This window comes from Puma concolor, chromosome B3 (assembly GCF_028749965.1).
Source record: "Puma concolor isolate L17-30 chromosome B3, mPumCon1.1.hap2, whole genome shotgun sequence".
Taxonomy (NCBI): Eukaryota; Metazoa; Chordata; class Mammalia; order Carnivora; family Felidae; genus Puma; species Puma concolor.
In genome coordinates, this window is record NC_141672.1 from 87,154,453 (window position 1) to 87,175,720 (window position 21,268).

The following is a 21,268-nucleotide window of genomic DNA, read 5'->3' on the forward strand; positions in this document are numbered from 1 at the left end:
TCTCTATTCTTATGCAAGTGAAATTTTTTTTTAATGAGATTTGAAAATGGAGCATTAGTATTTAGTTTCCTTTAACCTTTGAGTCATGTGTCAATAATATATGTACTCATTAACCTGTTTGTTCTGGCATATAACTCAAATCTTATTCCATATTACTTGATTCCTCAGATCTTATGTTTTTTTTATGAGATACTGCTCCATTAGCAATATATAGCTAACTTGAAAAACTAATGGTCATTCTTTTGAGTACATTGAGCTCATGAGCTAGCTTTTGAACTCCATCCTTTGAAAGTCTGATCAGCGTGTTTCTGCCTGGCACTTGAGAGACTTGACGTATGACAACTATTCAATGGGGCAAGAAAAGAGTGGGATTTACTTTTAGGTAGCCACAGGAACCAGACAACCTATTCTTTCCATGACTACCTTAGATAAATAACCATATCACATTGGATATTCTCCTTTAATTAAAGAATATTGGGGGCAATGGGATGCCTCAGTTGGTTAGGTGTCCCACTCTTGATTTCAGCTCAGGTCATGATCCCAGGGTCATGGGATCCAGCCCTGCATCAGGCTCCCTGCTGAGCATGGAGCCTGGTTAAGATTCTCTCTCCCTTTCCTTCTGCCCCTCCCTTGCTTGTGTGTGCACACTCTCTCTTTCTCTCTAAAATATAAATAAATAACATTGTTCGTTCAAGTTTTAGAATTCTTTCTTCTTTTTATAAGTTTATTTTAAATGTTCATTCTTTTTTTTTTTTAATTTTTTAACGTTTATTTATTTTTGAGACAGAGAGAGCATGAACGGGGGAGGGTCAGAGAGAGAGGGAAACACAGAATCTGAAACAGGCTCCAGGCTCGGAGTAGTCAGCACAGAGCACGACGCGGGGCTCCAACTCACAGACCGCGAGATCGTGACCTGAGCCGAAGTCGGACGCTTAACCGACTGAGCCACCCAGGCGCCCCAATGTTCATTCATTTTTGAGAGAGAGCACGCATGCTGGAGGGGCATGGGGGGGACAGGGGATCTGAAGCCGGCTCCACGCTGACAGCAGACAGCCCAGTGCAGGACTTTAACTCAAGAACTGTGATATTATGACCTGAGCCAAAGTCGGACGCTCAACCATAATTTAGACTCAGGCACCCCTACAATTATTTCTCATAGGGTTACTGATTTGCCTGTGGCATGATTAATTTTCTCTAATTGTAAGTACCAGAAAAGCTTTATATATGAGTATTCCAAACATAATCATGAGAAATGGGGGGAAAAAATCTATCCAGTTATGAGGGAATAATAAAATCATGACAAGTAACACAATTATTTTGCAGACATTTAAAATGTTTCAAAGTGTTTATGTTGATTGGAGACATGCTTAAAAGTTTAAAACAGGATAGAAAATTATGTATGCATACAGTATGTACACAGTTATCCAGAATGCATAGAAAAATAAATGGAAGGGGCACCTGGGTGGCACAGTCGGTTAAGCGTCCGACTTCAGCCAGGTCATGATCTCGCGGTCCGGGAGTTCGAGCCCCGCATCAGGCTCTGGGCTGATGGCTCAGAGCCTGGAGCCTGTTTCTGATTCTGTGTCTCCCTCTCTCTCTGCCCCTCCCCCGTTCATGCTCTGTCTCTCTCTGTCGCAAAAATAAATAAACGTTGAAAAAAAAATTTAAAAAAAAAAAAAAGAAAAATAAATGGAAGAAAATATATTAATGATTATAATTGATTGATAGAGCTAGGAATGGTATTTTTCCTTCTATTTTCCCCCCAAATTTCCAAAAATGTATTTATTGCTTTTATAACAAAATATTTATTTTAGAAGTTGCTTTTCCATAATATGCCTTAACCTTAAAATATGTGGTATAGGTGTATGTGATTTCAGGGGAAACACGAGAGGTGGCTGGGGAGTCATTGGGTTGACATGGCTAATTTACTGCCCACTGTAAACCCACTACAGCAGTGAGTTCAAGTCCTGGCTTGCCTGATAGTGTAGCCTTGGTGCTACTCAAAATCCTCCTTGGGAAAAGAGATACAAGAAACATCAGTAGGTGACTCTGACCCTGCTAAATTCAGTTGCCTCTCAAAGTCTGGTTAATCATTTATAATGTGGGAAAAATAATACCTATCTCACAAGGTTGGGTTGATGCTTAATAAAGGTATTTTATGAATCCTAAAGAATCACGCATATGGGGAAAGACCTCGTTAAATGGACTTTAAGGCCACTCTAGCTAAAACTGTTGCCAGCATATTGAATTCCTAGGAAAGAATTACCCCGATTGACATGGTATTCTGTTTGTTCCATTTCCCAATCAGAGAGGACCAGGTAAACTTCCGTGGATTCATGAGAACTTTGGCTCATTTTCGACCCATTGAGGATAATGAAAAGAGCAAAGATGTGAATGGACCAGAACCACTCAATAGCCGAAGCAACAAACTGCACTGTAAGGAGATAAAGTTTTCTGCCTTAAAATATTTGCTTTCACTTCTTACAAATCATGTATTTACTCATTCATTCATTGAAGAAGCATTTACAAGAGTATAGTGATGAAGAGCTCAGACCCTGAAATTAAACTGACTGGGTTTGAATCTCCGCTCTACCCCTTTTTGGCCATGTGATTTTGGGCAAATGACTTAAAAACTTTGGGCTTTGGTTTCCTCTTCTGTAAAATGGGATGTTACGGGATTTCACATAGGGATGTTGTAATGATAAAATGAATTGTAATATGTCAGGTACTTCAAATAGTGCCCGGCAGTAAGAGCTGCTGATATTATCCTTAAAATTCATAGAATGCTTACCATGTGCCAGGCAGTGTGTAAGTGCTAGAGCAACAACAGTGAATAAAACCCAGCCCCACCTGTAAGGAAGAATGGCAGTCCTCAGCCTATCTTAGAATTTGGTTGCTACTGGGGTAGGAGTAGGGGTAGACAGCTGTCTTAGTGCAAGATTTAACTTTTGTCCCCATGCCTCTTGCCTCCTTTCCTTGGACACTTGTTATATTTCCCTCTGCCCTTGTTGGCTCATGTATGGTATTGCCCAATCCCTTACAACACTTCTCCAGAAATTGAAATTGAATTTCTCTTTTCACTCAACGTAAGCTGAAATTGAAATTGTATTGCATTGATGAGCCCAAGCTTTTCTTGCAAAAGTGTACAGTGGTATACAGAGAGGTCTTTGAAGCCACAGAATAAATGGGGCCCATCAAGTTGATATTGGATTTTATTGATTTATAGTAAAATAAAAGGCTTTTTAATATGGAAATAACTACAGATAAATCATAGAATATAATGCCAAATTGACATACATTTGAAAGATGCAGAGCACCTGGCTGGTTCAGTCAGTAGATGTGTGACTCTTGATATTAGAGTCATGAGTTCCAGCCCCATGTTGGGCATAGAGATTACTTAAGAAGAAAAAAAAAGAAAAGAAAAATGAAACATGGGTAATTGAAACTGAAACTTTTAATTTATGGCCTTTGGGCTACATCCTCAGATCTCCTTGGCTATAGGACTATAACTTCACTCCTGTCTTGGTAAAGAGTTTCAGAAGCACTGAAATAAATTTTGTTATATAGGACAGGAAAGATTTTTGAACCAAAATAGCAAAATACTATTCTTCTTTACCACAATATCGGGTACCTTACTGAAGAGCAGAAAACTTAAGTACAAACAAAACAGTATAGAAGAAAATAGAACTCTAATGAGTTGTTCTCAAATTTATGGAATACTTTATGTTGTTAGTGAATTCCCATTTCTCCTTTCAAGACTAAATACTACTTGAGACAAAGCCTATGTCTTAACGTTTTAAGAATTTCAGCATAGGGGTGCTTGGGTGGCTCATTCGGTTAAGTGTCCAACTTCGGCTCAGGTCATGATCTCATGGCTCTGCTGACAGCTCAGAGCCTGGAGCCTGCTTCGGATTCTGTGTCTCCCTCTCTTTCTGCCTCTCCCCTGCTCACACTCTCTCTCTACTTCAAAAATAAACACAAAAAACAATTTATTTTTAAGTTTCAGCATATATTTAGTACGTTTGCCTGATTCTGGCATTAGCATAATAGAAAATTTCTTATTCAATGTGGTCAGACCAGGACTTGATCAATAATTGAAAAAGCCAGCTATGGCATGGAATCATAGAAGAGTATACATGATTTAACACTTTATTTTACCTTAAAATATTTGAAAACACATTCACTGCCCAATCTTTTGATGAAGGACTAAGACTTTTTGTTTTGTTTTCATAAAAGTCTGCAGATGGGAGTCGTGTGATGTTTTTATATAAAGCACATCCATAATGTATAGTCTGGGGTTTCTGGTTGCAGTTTCTTTCAAGTGGAAAGAGAATTTAAAGATACTTGTAAAGCACTCCACAAATAGAATCTTTCTGGTGTTTACATTTTTTCCTTAATCTTTTACAGTTGTTCTGCCACACTTAGCTTAGCAGCAGTTGTTGTTGTTTTTTTTTTTCAGTAACTTAATTTTGAGCCTTTCAGAAGTAATCTAATTTTCGTAAAAACAATAACTTTGTTTCCACGTACATGTTTCACTTTGTATTTATTATATAGTTTTATTAAATTAAGTACACATAGCACAGTTTTAGGGCAGTGGATACATCTGACTCTTGGTGACCATCCAATTTCAGCTGGCGGAGTAGACACTCAGGTGTTGCCCATTAGCTACGAGTATGCAGTGAGCCACCCCATCTATTCGGACAGTTTGCAGAGGGAAGGGGAGCGTCCATGAATCAAGTGAGTTGGTTAAGGAGAAGACAGTTAAGAGACATTCTGTGCTCCACGAAACTATGCTTGCTTTTCTAATCCAGGATTAGAAGAGACTTTAAAGGTCATCGGACCTAACACAAACCTTTTACCTGAATTCCCTCTCTAGCATGGGCTATACTTTTTTCAAGTCATGAATTCCTTTGGCGGTCTGGTGAATCCTACTGACGCTATCTCAGAATAGTTTTGAATGCATAAAGTCAAATATGTAGGCTTATGTGCTTCTGTATTATATATTAAATAACAGGATGTAACATTAGAGGCTGTGTAACATTAGAGCTGTCTATCTTTTTTATTATTATTGAAGTATAGGTGACATACAATATATTAGTTTCAGGTGTACCACATAGTGATTTGACATTTATGTCAAATGCATAATGTCATATGTATGCATGGCATACTTTATGAAATGCTCACCACAATAAGTGTGGTTACCATCTGTCACCATACAAAGTTATTACAATTATTACTGATCATTTTCCCTGTGCTGTGCTTTACATCCCTGTGACTTATAACTACAAGTTTGTACTTTTTGATCCCCTTCACCTGTTGCTCATCTCCTCACCCACCTCCCTTCTGGCAGCTACTATTTTGTCTCTGTATTTGTGAATCTGTTTCAGACAGCTCTGTATCTTGACTGTGGTGATGGTTACACATAACTACATAGGTGGATAAAATTGCACAGAACTACACACACACACACACACACACACACACACACACACACACACAAACACACACACACAGTGAAATCTGAGTGAGCTCTGTGGATTGTACCACTGTCAATTTCTTGATTCTGATGGTATGTTATAGTTAACGCAAGATATTAAACATCAGGGAACGCTGGTGAAAAGTATATGGGACCTTCCTATGTATTTTTTTTTGTAACTTCCTGTGAGTCTCCACTCTAAAATAAGTAAGAAAAAAAAGAAAAAACAGCCAACATTACATTGGTGAAAGCAATAGAGAAACACATTCCACATGTTTCTCTTTGTATATTTCTTTCATGGCATTTGTTAATGTAAAATAGATTTTAGAAAAACACTTAATAAAGTCTTTGTCAGTATTTTGTTGTATACAATGGAGCAGTAGGTTAGAATACCCAAAAGGTATGAATATGTGTCAGACCAGAAAGAGGTTCCCAGTGGTCTGCTGCAGGGCTCTTTTCGCTTTTTGTTGTTCTTTTCATCAATGACTTTCATTGAATCTGAAATAAGCAAATATATCAAGTTTCTGGTTGACTGTAAACTTGTAGGCATAATGAATACAAGACACCACAGAATCAGAGCCAGAAGAGATACTGATAACCTGAAAAATGTTGGGCTAAATCTCATAAAATGAATGTTTTAAGGGCTATATCTGGGGCACCTGGGTGGCTCAGTCGGTTGGGTGTCAGATTTCGGCTCAGGCCATGATCTTGCAGTCCGTGGGTTCGAGCTCGTCACCAGGCTCTGTACTGACAGCTCAGAGCCTGGAGCCTGCTTTGGATTCTGTGTCTCCCTCTCTCTGTCTGCCCCTTCCTGCTTGACTCTCTCTCTCTCTCTCAAAACAAATAAATAAACATTTAAAAAATTAGAGAAATTGGGGGCACCTGGCTGGCTCAGCTTAAGTGTCTGACTCTTGGTTTTGGCTCAGGTCATGATCTCACGGTTCGTGACTTTGAGCTTCACATCAGGCTTTGTAGATGGCCCACGAACACATGATGTTGATGTTCAACATCACTAATTATTAGAGAAATGCAAACAAAAACTATAATGAGATACTATCTTATACCCGTTAGGATGGGTACTATCAAAAAACAAATAAAAACAGAACATAACAAGTGTTGACAAGGATACAGAGGAATTGGAACCCTTGTCCACTGTTGGCGGGAATGTAATATGGTATAGCCACTATGGAAAACAGTATGGTGGTTCCTCAAAAAATTAAAAATAGAATTACCATATGATTTAGCACTTTCACTTCCAGGTATATATCCAAAAGAATCGAAGGCAAGATCTTGGAGAGATAGTTGTACAGGCAGTCATGTTCTTAGCATTATTCACAATAGCTAAAATGAGAAAACAACTCAAGTGTCTGTCCAAGATTGAATGGGTAGGCAAAAATGTGCTATATAAATACATGGGAATATTATTCAGCCTGGAAAAGGAAGAAAATTGAAATATTCTACAACATTATACCACTTGAGGCATAATGCCACTCATGAAAATGCTGTATGATTCTACTTCTATGAGGACTTAGAGGTAGTCAGAATCTTAAAGACAGAAAATATAATGGTGGTTGTAAGGGATAGGGGGAAGGGAGAATGGGGAGTTATTATTTAAAGGTATACGGGGGTGCCTGGGTGGCTCAGTTGGTTAAGCGTCCTACTTCGGTTCAGGTCATGATCTCATGGTTCATGAGTTTGAACCCTGCATCAGGCTCTCTGCTGTCAGTGTAGAGCCCAGTTCAGATCCTCTGTCTCCCTCTCTCTGCCCCTCCCCTGCATGTGCTCTTGCTCTCTCTCTCAAAAAGAAATAAACATTTTAAAAAAACAATAAAGGTGTAGGGTTTCAGTTTTACAAGATGAAGAGAGTTACAGGGATGGATGGTTGTGATGATTATACAATGTGAATGTATTTAATGCCACTGAACTGTACATTTAAAAATGGTTAAGATGGTAAATTCTATGTGTATTTTACCGCAATAGAAGAAACAGATAAACAAGTATGTAAAGCAAATTGAACCCCTTGTAGTAAAATTTCTGCCTTATAGACCTTTTACTCAGCAAGCAGATAATAGTAAGAAGAGAAAAAAACTGCAGTTCATTAGCTTTGGATTCCCATAGCTTGATCCAGATATTTTATGCAACACATCTATAGAGTCCTTTCTTTGTAGTTTATTTCCTTTATAAATTGCTGTGGTCTAAGTACATTAGTTCACACTGACCCCAAAGAAAATATTCCAAACAGATTTGGAAGTTACTTGGTGTATCAGTTAGGATACCTTTAGCTGACTCATCTGGATTGGACAATAAGTTAAATGTATTATCTCACTTTACAAGTCAGGGGAGGCAAGTGTCAGAGTTTATTGTGTTTTTTTCTATTGCTCTACTTTGCCATCCTTAGTATCTGCTTCATCCAAAGGCATGGCTCCTCATGGTCATACGATGGCTTTCAACAACGAGGCTATGTGTTTCCCTGTTCACATCTGACGGAAATGAGACAGACAGCTGTAGATGAGAGTCTGTTAGGAAGGAGGAAGATCTGAATGCCACAGAAATGGCAAACTTTAGGATGAGATAGAATAATCGCAAAGTGCTGTGCAAGTTATCCATAGTTTTTACCATTACTTTAATCTTGGCTTTCAAACCAACTTTTACAGGAAGCTGAAAACCAATTGAATTCTTTTGCAGTCTGGGGCACCTGGGTGGCTCAGTCAGTTAAGTGTCGGACTCTTGATCTCAGTTCAGGTCTTGATCTCAGGGTCATGAGTTCAAGCCCTGCATTGGGATCCACACTGGGCGTGGAGCCTACTTTATAAAAATTTTTTTTTAACATTTATTTATTTTTGAGACAGAGAGAGACAGAGCATGAACAGGGGAGGAGCAGAGAAGAGAGGGAGACACAGAATCTGAAACAGGCTCCAGGCTCTGAGCTGTCAGCACAGAGCCCGACGTGGGGCTCGAACTCACGGACCATGAGATCATGACCTAAGCCGAAGTCGGACGCCCAACCGACCAAGCCACCCAGGCGTCCCTGAGCCTACTTTAAAAAAAAAAAAAAAAAGAATTCTGTTGCAGCCTATCTGTTGAGATCACATTTATGTAATTAGATCGATGAAACCAAACCTATAGGAGAGTCCTGGACATCTACTTATGTTTATATATTGGTTTTCTCTGAATTTCCCACAGAGCTATGAAAGCAACAAGATGGCGCTTCCGGGTGTAGATTGAGAGCAACTGAACATTGTATATCTAGCGATATATTTGCCACTAAGACACATTTCCCTTCCATAGGGGGTGTATTACTTTAAAATATGAGTTTCTGGAACCAAGTTTGATTATGATCCATCTTTTACACAGAACAGGAGCTCTGAGAGCACACTTTGTCTTATTTCTTTCTTATGCTGCAGTGAAAGAATGTCAAGGGAAACCCCCAAGGCTGAACTATACCTAAGCACACATAGTACTACTGCTCTGTCTGTCTCTTGGGAATGGTTACTAATTGCTCTATCTCCTCTTCAGATCAGTGAGGTTATAATGTCCTACATGAAAGGTTCACCCCACCTTGTGGTGCTCCAGGGTGTGGTAGGTAGGGGAGAGGTTTATAAGCTTCCCTTTGATGTTCTAATTGTCTTCTTAAAAGATTTCAGTTTTTAATTTTTATTATTTCTTTTTTTAAATGCTTTATTTATTTTTGAGAGAAACAGTATGAGCAGGGAAGGGGCACAGAGGATCCAAAGCAGGCTCTGTGCTTAAAGCAGTGAGCCTTATGCGGGGCTCAAGCTCACGGAACCGTGAGATCATGACCTGAGCCGAAGTTGGATGCTCAACCAACTGAGCCATCCCGGCCTCCTAGTGTTTTCATAATGAATGATGTGGGAAGGGAAGTAAGTTGTCTGCGTGAAGCTATTTTATTTGGATGATAGGAGTATTGGTAAAGTGGAATTAGGGAAAGTGGCCAAGAAGAAATAGTGAACAGCATATTCACAATAGCTAAAAGGTAGAAGCAACCCAAATGTTCACCAACAGATGAAAGGGTACGCAAAATGCATTGTATACATACAGTGGAACATTATTTGGCCTCAAAAAAGGAGATTCTGCCACACGCTACTTGGATGAATCTACTTATGCTTAAAAAAAAAAAGTCAAAAGGATAAATATTGTTTGATTCTTCTTAGGTGAGGCTCCTAGAGTAGCCCACAGTCATAGAGAAAAAATTGTCAAGCTAAGGGTAGAGGGAAATGGGAAGCTATTGTTTAATGGATCAGAGTTTCATGAGGAAGATGAAAAAATTCTGGAGTGGATAGTGGTGATGGTCACCCAACAATGTGAATGTACTTAACTGTACATTGTAAAAGGGTCAAAATAGTAAATTTTATGTATATTTTACCAAAGCCTTTTTTTAAAAAAAGAAGAATCGGGCACCTGGGTGGCTCAGTCGATTAAGTCACACGACTTCAGCTCAGGTCATAATCTCATGGTTCATAGGTTCGAGCCCCGCGTCAGGCTCTGTGCTGACAGCTCAGAGCCTGGAGCCGGGTTCAGATTCTGTGTCTCCGTCTGTCTGCCCCTCTCCCACTCATGATCTGTCTGTCTCTCTCACAAAAATAAACATAAAAAAAAGAAAGAAAGAAAGAAAGAAAGAAAGAAAGAAAGAAGAATCAATGATTAAAAAGTAAAGATTTGACTAAAATCATTCATTTGACTTTTTCATTAAGCAAATATTGGAGCAAGTGCTGTTTGCCAGGTACTAATTTAGGTCTATGATACAATGATGCATAAATCAGATAAGGTCTTTGCTTTCATAGAGCTTATGATCTCATAAGGGAGTCAGACTATATATGGGAAAAGACAGACGAAGAAATAAATCTTATGGCTTTATGACTGTGGCAGGTTCTGTGAAGGAAATGAATAAGGTGAGATGAGAAAGTGATAGGGAATGTCACTGTATACAAGGAGTGGTGAGTGAAAGCCTCTCTGAGCTAAGAATGAGCCAGCCATGCAGAGAACAGAAGAGAGCTCTAGGCACAGGGAACAAGTAGGGTCCATGAGTACTTGATCTGTTCAGAGAACAAAGCAGCTGTCCCAAGAAAGAAGTGAGTGTTGAGAAAGGAGGGCAGAGAGGTAATGGTAGGGAGGTGACATTTATTGAGCTCCTACTGTGTGCCCAGCACTGTTTAAAGTGTCGTTTTTAAATTTATTTATTTATTTTGAGAAGTGGGAGAGGGACAAAGAGAGAGAATCCCAAGCCGGCTCTCCCTTGTCAGCAAAGAGCCTGACATGGGGCTTGAGCTCAAGAATGGTGAGATCATGAGCTGCAATCAAGACTCTGATGCTTAACTAACTGAGCCATCCAGGCACCCCACCATATTGCTTTGACATCCATGTCAGGAGCTCAGAGGAGAGGTCAAAGCTGAAGTTGCACATTTGGGAATCATGAGCACTAGAAAGCATTTAAAGCCATGGAACTAGATTAAAGCCATGGACAGCTCAAGATTAGGGGAGTCCAAATCACAGGACCAAGAATAGGGAGATGAAAGAGAGATGAGAAGAGGAAGGGTGCCTGGGTGGCTCAGTCAGTTAAGCGTCCTGGGTCTTGATCTCAGGGTCGTGAGTTCAGGCCCTGTGTTGGGCTCTGCACTGGGCATGAAGCCTACTTAATTAAAAAAGAGAGAAAGAGAGGGAGAGATGAGAAGAGAAAATAGAGCATTGTTAACAAAAAGGCTCGGTCATTTGTGCATTTGATCATTTGTTATCTTGGGAAAAATGTGTTTGCTGGTTCAGGGCCATAACTGCCTGATTGGAATCCAAGTCAGTTAAGAAGTAACTACTATTGCTGCATTTTTTTTCTGAAAGGTCCTTTCAGGTAATCTCTGAATTTACCTGATGTCTTAGTCTGCTCAGGCTGCTGAAATAGAATACCATGGACTGGGTGGCTTAAACAGACATTTCTCACATTTCTGGAGACTAGAAGTCTGAGAACAGGGGGCCAGCATAGTCAGGTTCTTTGGCGAGTGTCCTGATTCACCCAGAAGGGGCTCCCGTTTTCTTGCCCTATTCTCACTTGGGGAAAGAGGTGGAGACAGACAGAAGGAGAGATTTCCTGTCTCCTTCTTTTATAAGTGCATTAATTCCATCACAAGGGCCCCGCCCTCATGACCTCATCTAACCCTAATTACCTCCCAAAGGCCCCACCTCCTAGTAGCATCACATTGGGGATTGAGGGTTCTAACATAGGAATTTTGGTCGGGATTGGGGGGATAGAAACCTTCAGTCCTTGGCAGCTAGGTTTTAAGAATTAACAGTTCTAGCTTCTGTAAATACCTTGGCAGAAAGGGGTGGGTTGTTTTTCTTTTAATGTTTACTTATCTTTGAGAGAGGGAGAGAGAGCGTGAGCAGGAAGGGAGCAGAGAGAGGGAGAGACAGGATCTGAAGCCAGTTCTGTGCTGACAGCAGTGAGCCTGATGCCAGGCTCAAACTGACAAACCATGAGATCATGACCTGAGCCAAAGCTGGATGCTCAACCGACTGAGCCACCCAGGTGCCCCGAAAGGGGTGTGTTTATAACAGGTACCTGATTAAAAAATTCTGGCTGGCTCAGTCAGTAGAACATGCGACTCTTGATCTCAAGGTCATGAGTTGGAGCCCCGCATTGGGCATGGAGATTACTTTTTAAAAAATGAAAATAAATGGTTGTTTTAAAAAAGAAACAAAAAAATGTTGTTTAAAAAAATTCAGAAAGTTATTTATGGGTTATATAGCATAACTATATATGGATTATATATAGATTTCCCTTCTGAAATCATCCTGAAGATTGCTTAATAGGTAACACAGATATTCCTTTAGGAATACTAATGATCTTTGTCTCCTTTCCTTTGGAATCCAAACCTCCATGGGGCGCCTTGGTGGCTCAGTCACTTGGGTGGCCAACTTTGGCTTAGGTCATGATGTCGTGGTTCACGAGTTCGGGCCCCACGTTGGGCTCTGTGCCCTGGAGACTGCTTCAGATTCTGTGTCTCCCTGTCTCTCTCCCCCTCCCCCGCTCGCACTTAGTCCCTCTCTTTCTCTCTCTCTCAAAAAAAAATCAAATAAATAAATAAGCATTAAAAACAATTTTTTTAATTAAAAAAAATAGTAACCTCCTAAGCATATAAATTCTCAAATTTGGTAAAGATAGTTAATCAACTAACCAAATTAAGAGAAAACACATCAGAGAAAGTCTTTCCCAGTTATTTCCCCCTCTAGAATTTTTTAAAAGTTTATTTATTTCAGTTATGTCCACACCCAATGTGGGGTTCAAACTCACAATCCTGAGGTCAAGAGTCGCATGCTCTCCCAACTGAGCCAGCCAGGCGCCCCTCTCCTCTAGAATTCTAATATGTACCTTATAACGAGCAGGTTAGATTTTTCTAAAATTTTTTAACGTTCAGTGGACTCGCCTCCTTTTGGCAGCGGTAGGGGTAAGGAGTGGAGGAGGGGTGATGTTTAAATTTGTAGATACTCATCCGGGTTCTCATGCCTTTGTACCTAGTGTGAGCTCTGCCTAGAATGCCATCTGTCATCAGATTTGTCTGTCTTTCAAGACTATGTTCAAATGTTACTGAACCAGAAAGGCATACGTGCCATACGTTTTGTTCCCCAGCATTTCAGATGTATGATAACACTGCAAATGTAGTGAAGTGAGTAGTGTGTGTTGCTCTCCTCTACTAGCTTATGAGCTGCTGAGGACAAGACCTAAATCTGTATCTTAATAATCAGGGGCGCCTGGGTGGCGCAGTCGGTTAAGCGTCCGACTTCAGCCAGGTCACGATCTCGCAGTCTGTGAGTTCGAGCCCCGCGTCGGGCTCTGGGCGGATGGCTCAGAGCCTGGAGCCTGTTTCCGATTCTGTGTCTCCCTCTCTCTCTGCCCCTCCCCCGTTCATGCTCTGTCTCTCTCTGTCCCCAAAATAAATAAAAACGTTGAAAAAAAAATTTAAAAAAAAAATAAAATACTCATTTAAAAAAAAAATAAAATAATTAGAGAAGTGGATTTTGGCTTTTTAGTATTCACAGAACCCTACCCAAAACAAAAAATGTTAGTGGCGTACTGTAAGCGAATCCAAGCCTCAAAACCGCACTCCATTCAGCTATAATTACAAGGCAGTCACCTCCTCATTGTGATTTTTCATAGTGCCAGTAAAATCATGCAGTGGTAGCTCTTCAGCAACATGAATTGTCTCTTACATATCCTAGTTTCCAGAAAACGTATTTATTATTAACAGGAGAGAAACATGGTAAGGCCAGGAGACCATCAGATTCTCAGCATTTTTATTTGCAGCTCAAGTTCTTTATTTTCAGGGCTCCAGCATGGAAGACAGTGACTTGAAATTTGGCACAAATTTCCCAAAGTGGCCATTTTCCCAGAGCACTGTTTTGTGTAGTCTGCTTCTTTGCCTGCGTGGCACCTAAGGCTGGCACCCTGTGAGCGGTGCATGGGTTTTGTGAGATGACCTCATGTATAGAACTACTAATGGGCTTGTTTGTTTTTTAAACATTCTAAGGTAAGATAAAGGACACGCAATTGTTTCTTTTTATTATTAAGTTCTCTGATTTGCCTGAAGAAGGGACATATTTTATCAAGGTTAGGATGCCATCAATTATGAGATGCATTTCAATTTCTTAAGTGTTAGGTCTTTAAAAGCTCTGGAAGTAACGTGTACTGCTCTTAAAAAACTATTTGTTGTCAAATTTCTGTCTAGCGTCCTTTACATATTTACTTCCTTGAGAAGGGGCAAAACACTACTGAATTTCCAGTAACTTTTTGTTTTTCCCTACCAGTTGCTTTTCGACTATATGATTTGGATAAAGATGACAAGATTTCCCGTGATGAGCTATTACAGGTAGGTGGGAGAGCTGCCATGCATGCGAACAACTGTTGGGGCCTCTGCCTGCTTACTCTTTTGGGCAGGAATTGTTCTTTCTTTCAGTAAGCATTTATTTGCCACCTGCTGGTGCAGAATCCTGTCCTAACTATAAGTCAGAGCCAGATGACCTAGGGAAACTTGAAATGGCTCATTGAGTTCTCAAAGACAGATGTCTCTGCTATTTAAAAGCTAACTAAATGTCTTTTGGGTGCTGACCAGCAGAGCTAAACTATGCGAGATGGTCTAAGTCAGATAGTTGAGTTATTGTCACGTCAGCTTATTGACATCCAGGTAATTCTGATGACACTTGGGTAAATGCTGCTGTCTCGTCTGTCCTTGGCCTTGACATAACAGTCAAGGAGCTTTTGCTGGGCCAGTGTACACTGAGCCACCTGCTCACTGTCTTTTGTTGCTTCTGAAGACAATTCCCTGTCTTTGCACTAGCAGTGACTACTAGCATTTCATCCTCTTAGCATTGCCCTCCCCTTCCCCTCCCCGCCTTCCTTAAATACACAGTTAGAGGGAAGAAAGTTCTCCTTTTCTCTTTTCTTTAATACTTACGAATCTGGAGGACCCTAGGAGGCTAACACATTCAGGAATTTCCATGAGGAGATTTCTCTATTTCTAGATACACCTAAAAAGTAAAGTGGTTTCCACTCACCCTGAAGTAAATGTGAACTCACTCAGTGTCCTGAGAAGTCTTCTAAGCTGAAGATTACTCAGGCCAAATTAAGGACCAACCCAAGGTATTTCTATATTTCTATGTCTGAGCACAAAATTCAAAACAGTCTGCAGGTCAATGTTAACGTTCTTTGCTTTTGAGTTGGGGATATCATTCTTCAATGAGAAGAGTTTATTTAAAATTGCTATATATGGGCTTCTGAGTTCTGAGGAGAAAAGGCAGAGGCAGTTGCTCTATAGTTGAATGTTTTCATCCTGTGGCCCAGATCTGGTTGCCAGAAAGATTTTTTGGAGTGGTGGGTTGATTTATTTTCTATTACTAGGATTTTAAAAAAGCCAGAGTGGGGAGATCATATGGCCAGAATGCCAGTCAGTGCCACCAGAGTGTTCCTCAGGGCCAAACTGACTTGAGGACAAATGTGTTCATGAGCTGTCGAGATGACAGAGAACTAGTTTTACCCTAGCAGGAAGAGGATATGAACATGTTACCAAAGTGAGAAGAAAACAAATTTCATCTTCCTGGACACTTCCATGTCCAAAATATTTGGTGATATGCAATTCTTAACTATTCATTCAGTGGATATTTAAAAGTTTGTGGTGAGTTTCTCCTAGGGGAAGACTGAGTGGTTGTTTTCTAGTATGATTTTTATAAAAAGTCCTGGTTGAACTCTTGGAGATGACAGATATGTTCATTATCTTGATCGTGGTGATGGTTTTATGTGTGTCTACATATGTCAAAACTTAACAGATTGCACGTTTTAAATATGTATAGTTTATTGTATACCAATTATACTGTAATAAAGATAGTTGCTCTACTCATTTTATGAGGCTAGCATAACTTTGATGTGAAAACCTTATAAAGACTGCATAAGAAAATTACAGGGATACCTGAGTGGCTCAGTCAGCTGAGTATCTGACTCTCGATTTCAGCTCAGGTCATGATCTCATGGTTCAGGAGTTGGAGCCCCATGTCAGGCTCTGTGCTGACAGGACGGAGCCTGCTTGGGATTCTCTTGTTCTCTGTCTCTCTCTGCCCTTCCCTCCCTCTCTCTCGCTGTCTCTCTCTCAAAATAAATAAACAAACTTTAAAAAAAGAAAAGAAAATTACAGCACAATCCCTTTCATTCACATAGATGTAAAAATCCTAAACAAAATATTGGCAGATTAAATCCAGCAGTGTATAAAAAGGATATTGGATTCTGGCCAAGGTGGGTCTATATCAGGAATTCAAAGTTAGTTTAAAATTAGAAAATTAAAAGGGGTGCCTGCGTGTCTCAGTCTGTTAAACATCTGACTTTGGCTCAGGTCATTATCTCTCAGTTTGTGAGTTCGGGCCCCACATTGGGCTCTGTGCTGAGCGATCAGAGCCTGGAGCCTGCTTCAGATTCTGTGTCTCCCTCTCTCTCTGCCCCTCCCCTGCTCACTCTCTGTCTCTTTTTCTCTCTCTTTCAAAAATAAACATTAAAAACATTTTTTTAATTAGAAAATTAATATACTTTGCCATATTAACAGATTAAAGAAGAAAAATCGGTCTTTTCCACAGAATAAAAGCATTTGACAAAATTCATCATCCATTCATGATTTTTTTTAATTTTTTTTTTTTTTTTTTTTTTTTTTGAGAGGGAGAGAGACAGAGCGTGAGCCAGGGAGGGGCAAAGAGAAAGGGAGACACAGAATCTGAAGCAGTCTCCAGGCTTAAGCTGTCAGCACAGAGCCCAACATGGAGCTCAAACTTATGAACTGTGAGATCATGGCCTAAGCTGAAGTTGGACAGTTAACCAACTGAGCCACCCAGGCACCCCTAAATCCTTTTTTTTTATTTTAAAATTTATTTATTTATTTTGAAAGAGAGAGAGCACGCACACATGGGAGGGAGGGAGGGAGAGGGGGGTGGGGAATTCCAAGCAGGCTCCATGCTGTCAGCACAGAGCCCATTGCGGGGCTCGATCTCACAAACCGTAAGATCATGACCTGAGCCCAAAATCAAGAGTCAGACACTTAACTGACTGAGATACCCAGGCATCCCCCCCCCTTTTTTTTTTTTAATTTTAGAGAGAGAGAGCGCAAGCAGGGGAGAGGGGCAGAGGGAGAGAGAAAGAATCCCAAGCTGGCTCCACCCTCAGTGCAGAGCCCAGTGCAGGACTCGACCCCACAACCCTGGGGTCAAGACCCGATCCTAAATCAAGAGTTGAAATGGAGAGTCAGATGCTCAACTGACTGAGCCAGCCAGGCACCCTCATTCATGATTTTTTAAGAAGTCATAGAAAGTGCTCGTTTTGGCAGCACATATACTAAAATTGGAATGATACAGAGAAGATTAATTAGCAGGGCCCCTGCAAGGATGACATGCAAATTTATGAACCTTTACATATTAATTAAAAAAAAAAGACATAAAAACAGATAGAAGGGAGCTTTCTTACACTGATGAAAGGAATATACAACAAACCTTAGCAGATATTAACCAAGTGGGAATAATGAAAGCCCTGTTTGCTAATGAACTTCCAACTACAGCCCTCAGTGCCACTGTGGATAGCTGACTGGGCACAGAGGCCTGGACGACTACATGGGCCACTGGTCGCTGGGACCTGGATCAAGCCACTTCTAGACCCTCTTGTCCTCTTGAACAGATTGTATGAGTGATTCCTCAGACAACACCACTCCTATCCCCACAGAGCACACATGCTCAATGCAGTTCTCTAATTCTAAAAATAAAACACCTCAGGAATAATTGGATGCAGATCTGAAGAAGGTGCTATTTGAGGATGAATTTGTCTAGTCAGCCACAGACGATCGGGGAAGATGGCAAATGACTTGTCCATTTATTGTTTTTGCCAGGATTGCCTCTTTCTATTAATCCTTCAATATGTACCCCAATTTGGGGTACAATTTGTACCCCAAACGTACACCTTCCAATTTTCAAGAATCAGTTTGTGAAAAGAAATAACCAGTGTTGATGCAAATCCATATTTCAGCTCTTTTTTTCTTTTCAGAAAATCCTGTAATTTACTTTTAAAAGTCTGTGTCATGAGATTGGATAAGGATGTAAGAGGTGGGGGAAAGGAAGGCTTGTGAACAGCTGGGCTGGAAGGCCTTTCTTGTGGAAAAGCTCAACTCTTATCTCTGAAGACAGAGGTGGCTGACTACAGTAATGTGAGGCATCACAAAAGCACCCTGTCCCTCGTTTCATATCACTACGGTTGCTTATTGTGCTTAAAGTAGCAATTTCCAGAGTATATTTATGCCCTAAAGAATTGAGGGGAGGGGGGCTCTTGGTTATGTGTGAAACAAATTTGGTGAAACAGTGTTCAAATTCTCTTTACTATAGCCCTTTAAATATTTTTGTTATTTTTCTCAAAAGAAGGGTTTAGTATTTAAGCCTTCAAGTGTCTTTATGTTTCTTGATTATACTTGAGAAATAGCTGGTTTAATATAATCCGCTGCTTCAAAGAAGACTACTGCATTCATGTGGGGTTTCTAGAAAGCTCCACCAAACTGACTTAAACCAATAAGGAACTAGTTTGCCTCATGCAATAAGAAATCTTGGGATAGATTATCTGGGTTGGTGCTGTACCTGAGTGACGTCCAGGAATCAGGCTTCTGTATTCTTGCTCTGGCATGCATAGCACATACGACTTTCACCTCATAGTCGCAAGATGGCTGCTACGCCACCAAAGCATCATATTTATATTCCAGACAGGAAGCACGGGAAGAGCAGAATGCAAACGACTCTCCCCTAGTGAAACTTTGCCTTCCTTTCCAGTGACCTTGCCAAAGAGTTCTGCTCACATCTTTATCTAGAATGGCCTAGACGAGAAGACAAGGGTTTCAGCTTTCTGGCCGTTATATTTAAGGACATCAAAGGAAAAGAGGGTGGGAGTGAATTTTCCTTTAATCTTCATAAAAGAGTTCCCCTGACCCCCAAGTCTCCTGTAATTCCTGGCTTTTGGTCTTGCAGGTGCTACGTATGATGGTCGGAGTAAATATCTCAGATGAGCAGCTGGGCAGCATTGCAGACAGGACCATCCAGGAGGCTGATCAGGATGGGGACAGCGCCATCTCTTTTACAGAGTTTGTTAAGGTCAGTCAGTCACCTCTTGGTTTGAAAATGTTGAAAAGCTTTAAAATTGTTGTACAGGAGGGAGGGAGAAAAACATTCAGATAAGAACTTGGGACAGTATCTCCTCTTTTGACCTGCATAACTGTAATTGGGTTTTGTTTTGTCTTTTTTTTTCCAGGTTTTGGAGAAGGTGGACGTAGAACAGAAAATGAGCATCCGATTTCTTCACTAAAGGACTGAGACCAAACTGTTCTTGCTTTTGAGTATTTAAGAACTGGAACTTGAGAGTCCTCCTCACCACCAGCCCCACCTCCACCCCATCATTCCGCCTTCTCCCACAGTACTACTGCTGTTGCATGAGAACCCCAAATACGGTCTGTCAACACAAACCTGCCTTTGGTGTATAAACAGGGCATTACAGAATGGTACACCCGTCTATTTCTGTTCAGTATCATTCGCCAGCTATCTCCATTTCTAAATACCATCTCCCCTGGTTTGCTGCTGAATGCCACATGTCCATCCAGTCTGAGAAAATGAGAGAGGGACTCCTGCCAAGAACCAACCAGCAAAGCTCTTTCACTGGATGTAGACGAAACCGTGCTGCCTTCCCTCCAGCCAGGCTTTGGCATGCTCCTTCATCTTTTTTTTATATCTTTTTTCATCCCTCGCTTTCTACTTCTCTCTCACCCAACAGATCATTCACTTTGTCTTTCAATCTCTCTGCTTTTCTTTAAGCTTCAGTCCCTCTGTTCTACTTGGCACCCTAAGCTGTGCCTGTTAAATGTATTTCTCACTTGGCAGGATAGTGCAGTGGTCTGGCAGTTTTTGTCTATCTTCATTCTTAAATGGGTCTCTGGGATGTTGCCTCTCCAGGAGGTTTTCCATAACCAACATTTCTCTCAGAAAAATGATCATCTCTGGTCCCCTGCACTCTGCTCTGTCATCAAAGGGCCGTTGGTTGGGGATGTTCTTCTTGAAAGGTAGTGGCCTTGGTGAGAGGTGTAGAGCCAAGTGTGCTAGGTGGCTTGCCCAGGTCGCTCTACCTCTGGCCTCTGATTATCAATATACACACCTACGTGGCTACTCATGTTAGTACAGTGTTGACTCTTCAGAAAATAGCCATATGCCTGCAGGTTTATTTAGTTTGGGGGCATCATCACCACCAGAATGGCTGCTCTGCCAATATGCTTGGGGCGTTTCTCATGGCTTTTTGAACAAGGAGCCTGGGCATTCTAAAAGCCTGGTATGTCCCCACTTCTGCAGCATGGTTTATGCCTCAGTGTTATGTGCCCTGGAATGTTTTTCATTTCACATTTCCAAACTGGAAGATTAGTGTAATGGAAGTGCCTAATTCATCCCAGTCCAAGAGATTTAAAGGTTATCTTCAGTGTCTTGATGTTTTGCACAAAATTCTCTCTGAATTTTACCGTTGGCAAATATTAATGCTGGAAGCCATAGTCGGCTCCTAAAAGAGGTCCAAAGCACTGAATGTATTATTAACTACCTGGTTACGTTGACTTCCTAGCTCCTCTTGTAAACCACTAATATCTTGGAAACAAGGAGTCTGGCACCAGTGGCACGACCTGAAGTGGCATTACAGGCTTTTGCATGAGCCAGAGCAACTTCTCTGCCTATCCAGCTTGGTATCGTCCTGTCTGAATCAGGCTGTTGTCATCCTAACATCTGTTTATGAGTCTTTATGTCTGTATATCTGCCCTTGGCCGATTTTCTCTGACTCATTGATTGCTTGCTTGCTTGCTTGCTTGCTTGTTTCCTTGCTTTGGAAGGCTATCCAAGAAGGGAATTGCTTAAAAACAGAAATGCTGCAAAGGGATTGGGAAGGGTGGGAAACAGGAGTGGCCAGGCTGGATGACTCAAGTATAAATGACTGAGAAATTCTTAATGAGGTATCGGTCTAACTTTGTGATCAAGTGATGTATTATAGGAAATGTATAAAAGGGAAGAATTTTCTGACACTGGTCTGTTAGAGAGGTACTTCAGAGGCTCCTTGACTTGCATATTTAAAGTTCCTAAGTTTATGGCTTTTTCCTCCTTTTGGCTGTATAGCAAACTGTTTGAATCCACAGTTGTGCCTTACTGTTCCATTAAAATTGTATTCTTCGATCCATCAATAAATACTTGTGGTTAAAACAAAAT

At 40.8% G+C, this 21,268-nt stretch overlaps 1 protein-coding gene and 1 non-coding gene across 2 annotated transcripts in view; both read left to right on the forward strand.

Annotated features, from left to right (window-relative positions):
• Positions 1-21,268, forward strand: part of CHP1 (calcineurin like EF-hand protein 1) — a 45,978-nt gene extending 24,710 nt beyond the window's left edge. Inside the window, exons 4-7 of the mRNA XM_025918815.2 lie at positions 2,309-2,436; positions 14,288-14,349; positions 19,010-19,132; positions 19,290-21,268. Of these exons, the coding sequence (XP_025774600.1) occupies positions 2,309-2,436; positions 14,288-14,349; positions 19,010-19,132; positions 19,290-19,343 (367 nt within the window). The 3' untranslated portion in view covers positions 19,344-21,268. The remainder of the gene's footprint in view (positions 1-2,308; positions 2,437-14,287; positions 14,350-19,009; positions 19,133-19,289) is intronic.
• On the forward strand, positions 17,322-17,430 carry LOC112856571 (U6 spliceosomal RNA). Its single transcript, XR_015253077.1, has one exon. It is a non-coding gene; the product is annotated as a U6 spliceosomal RNA (small nuclear RNA).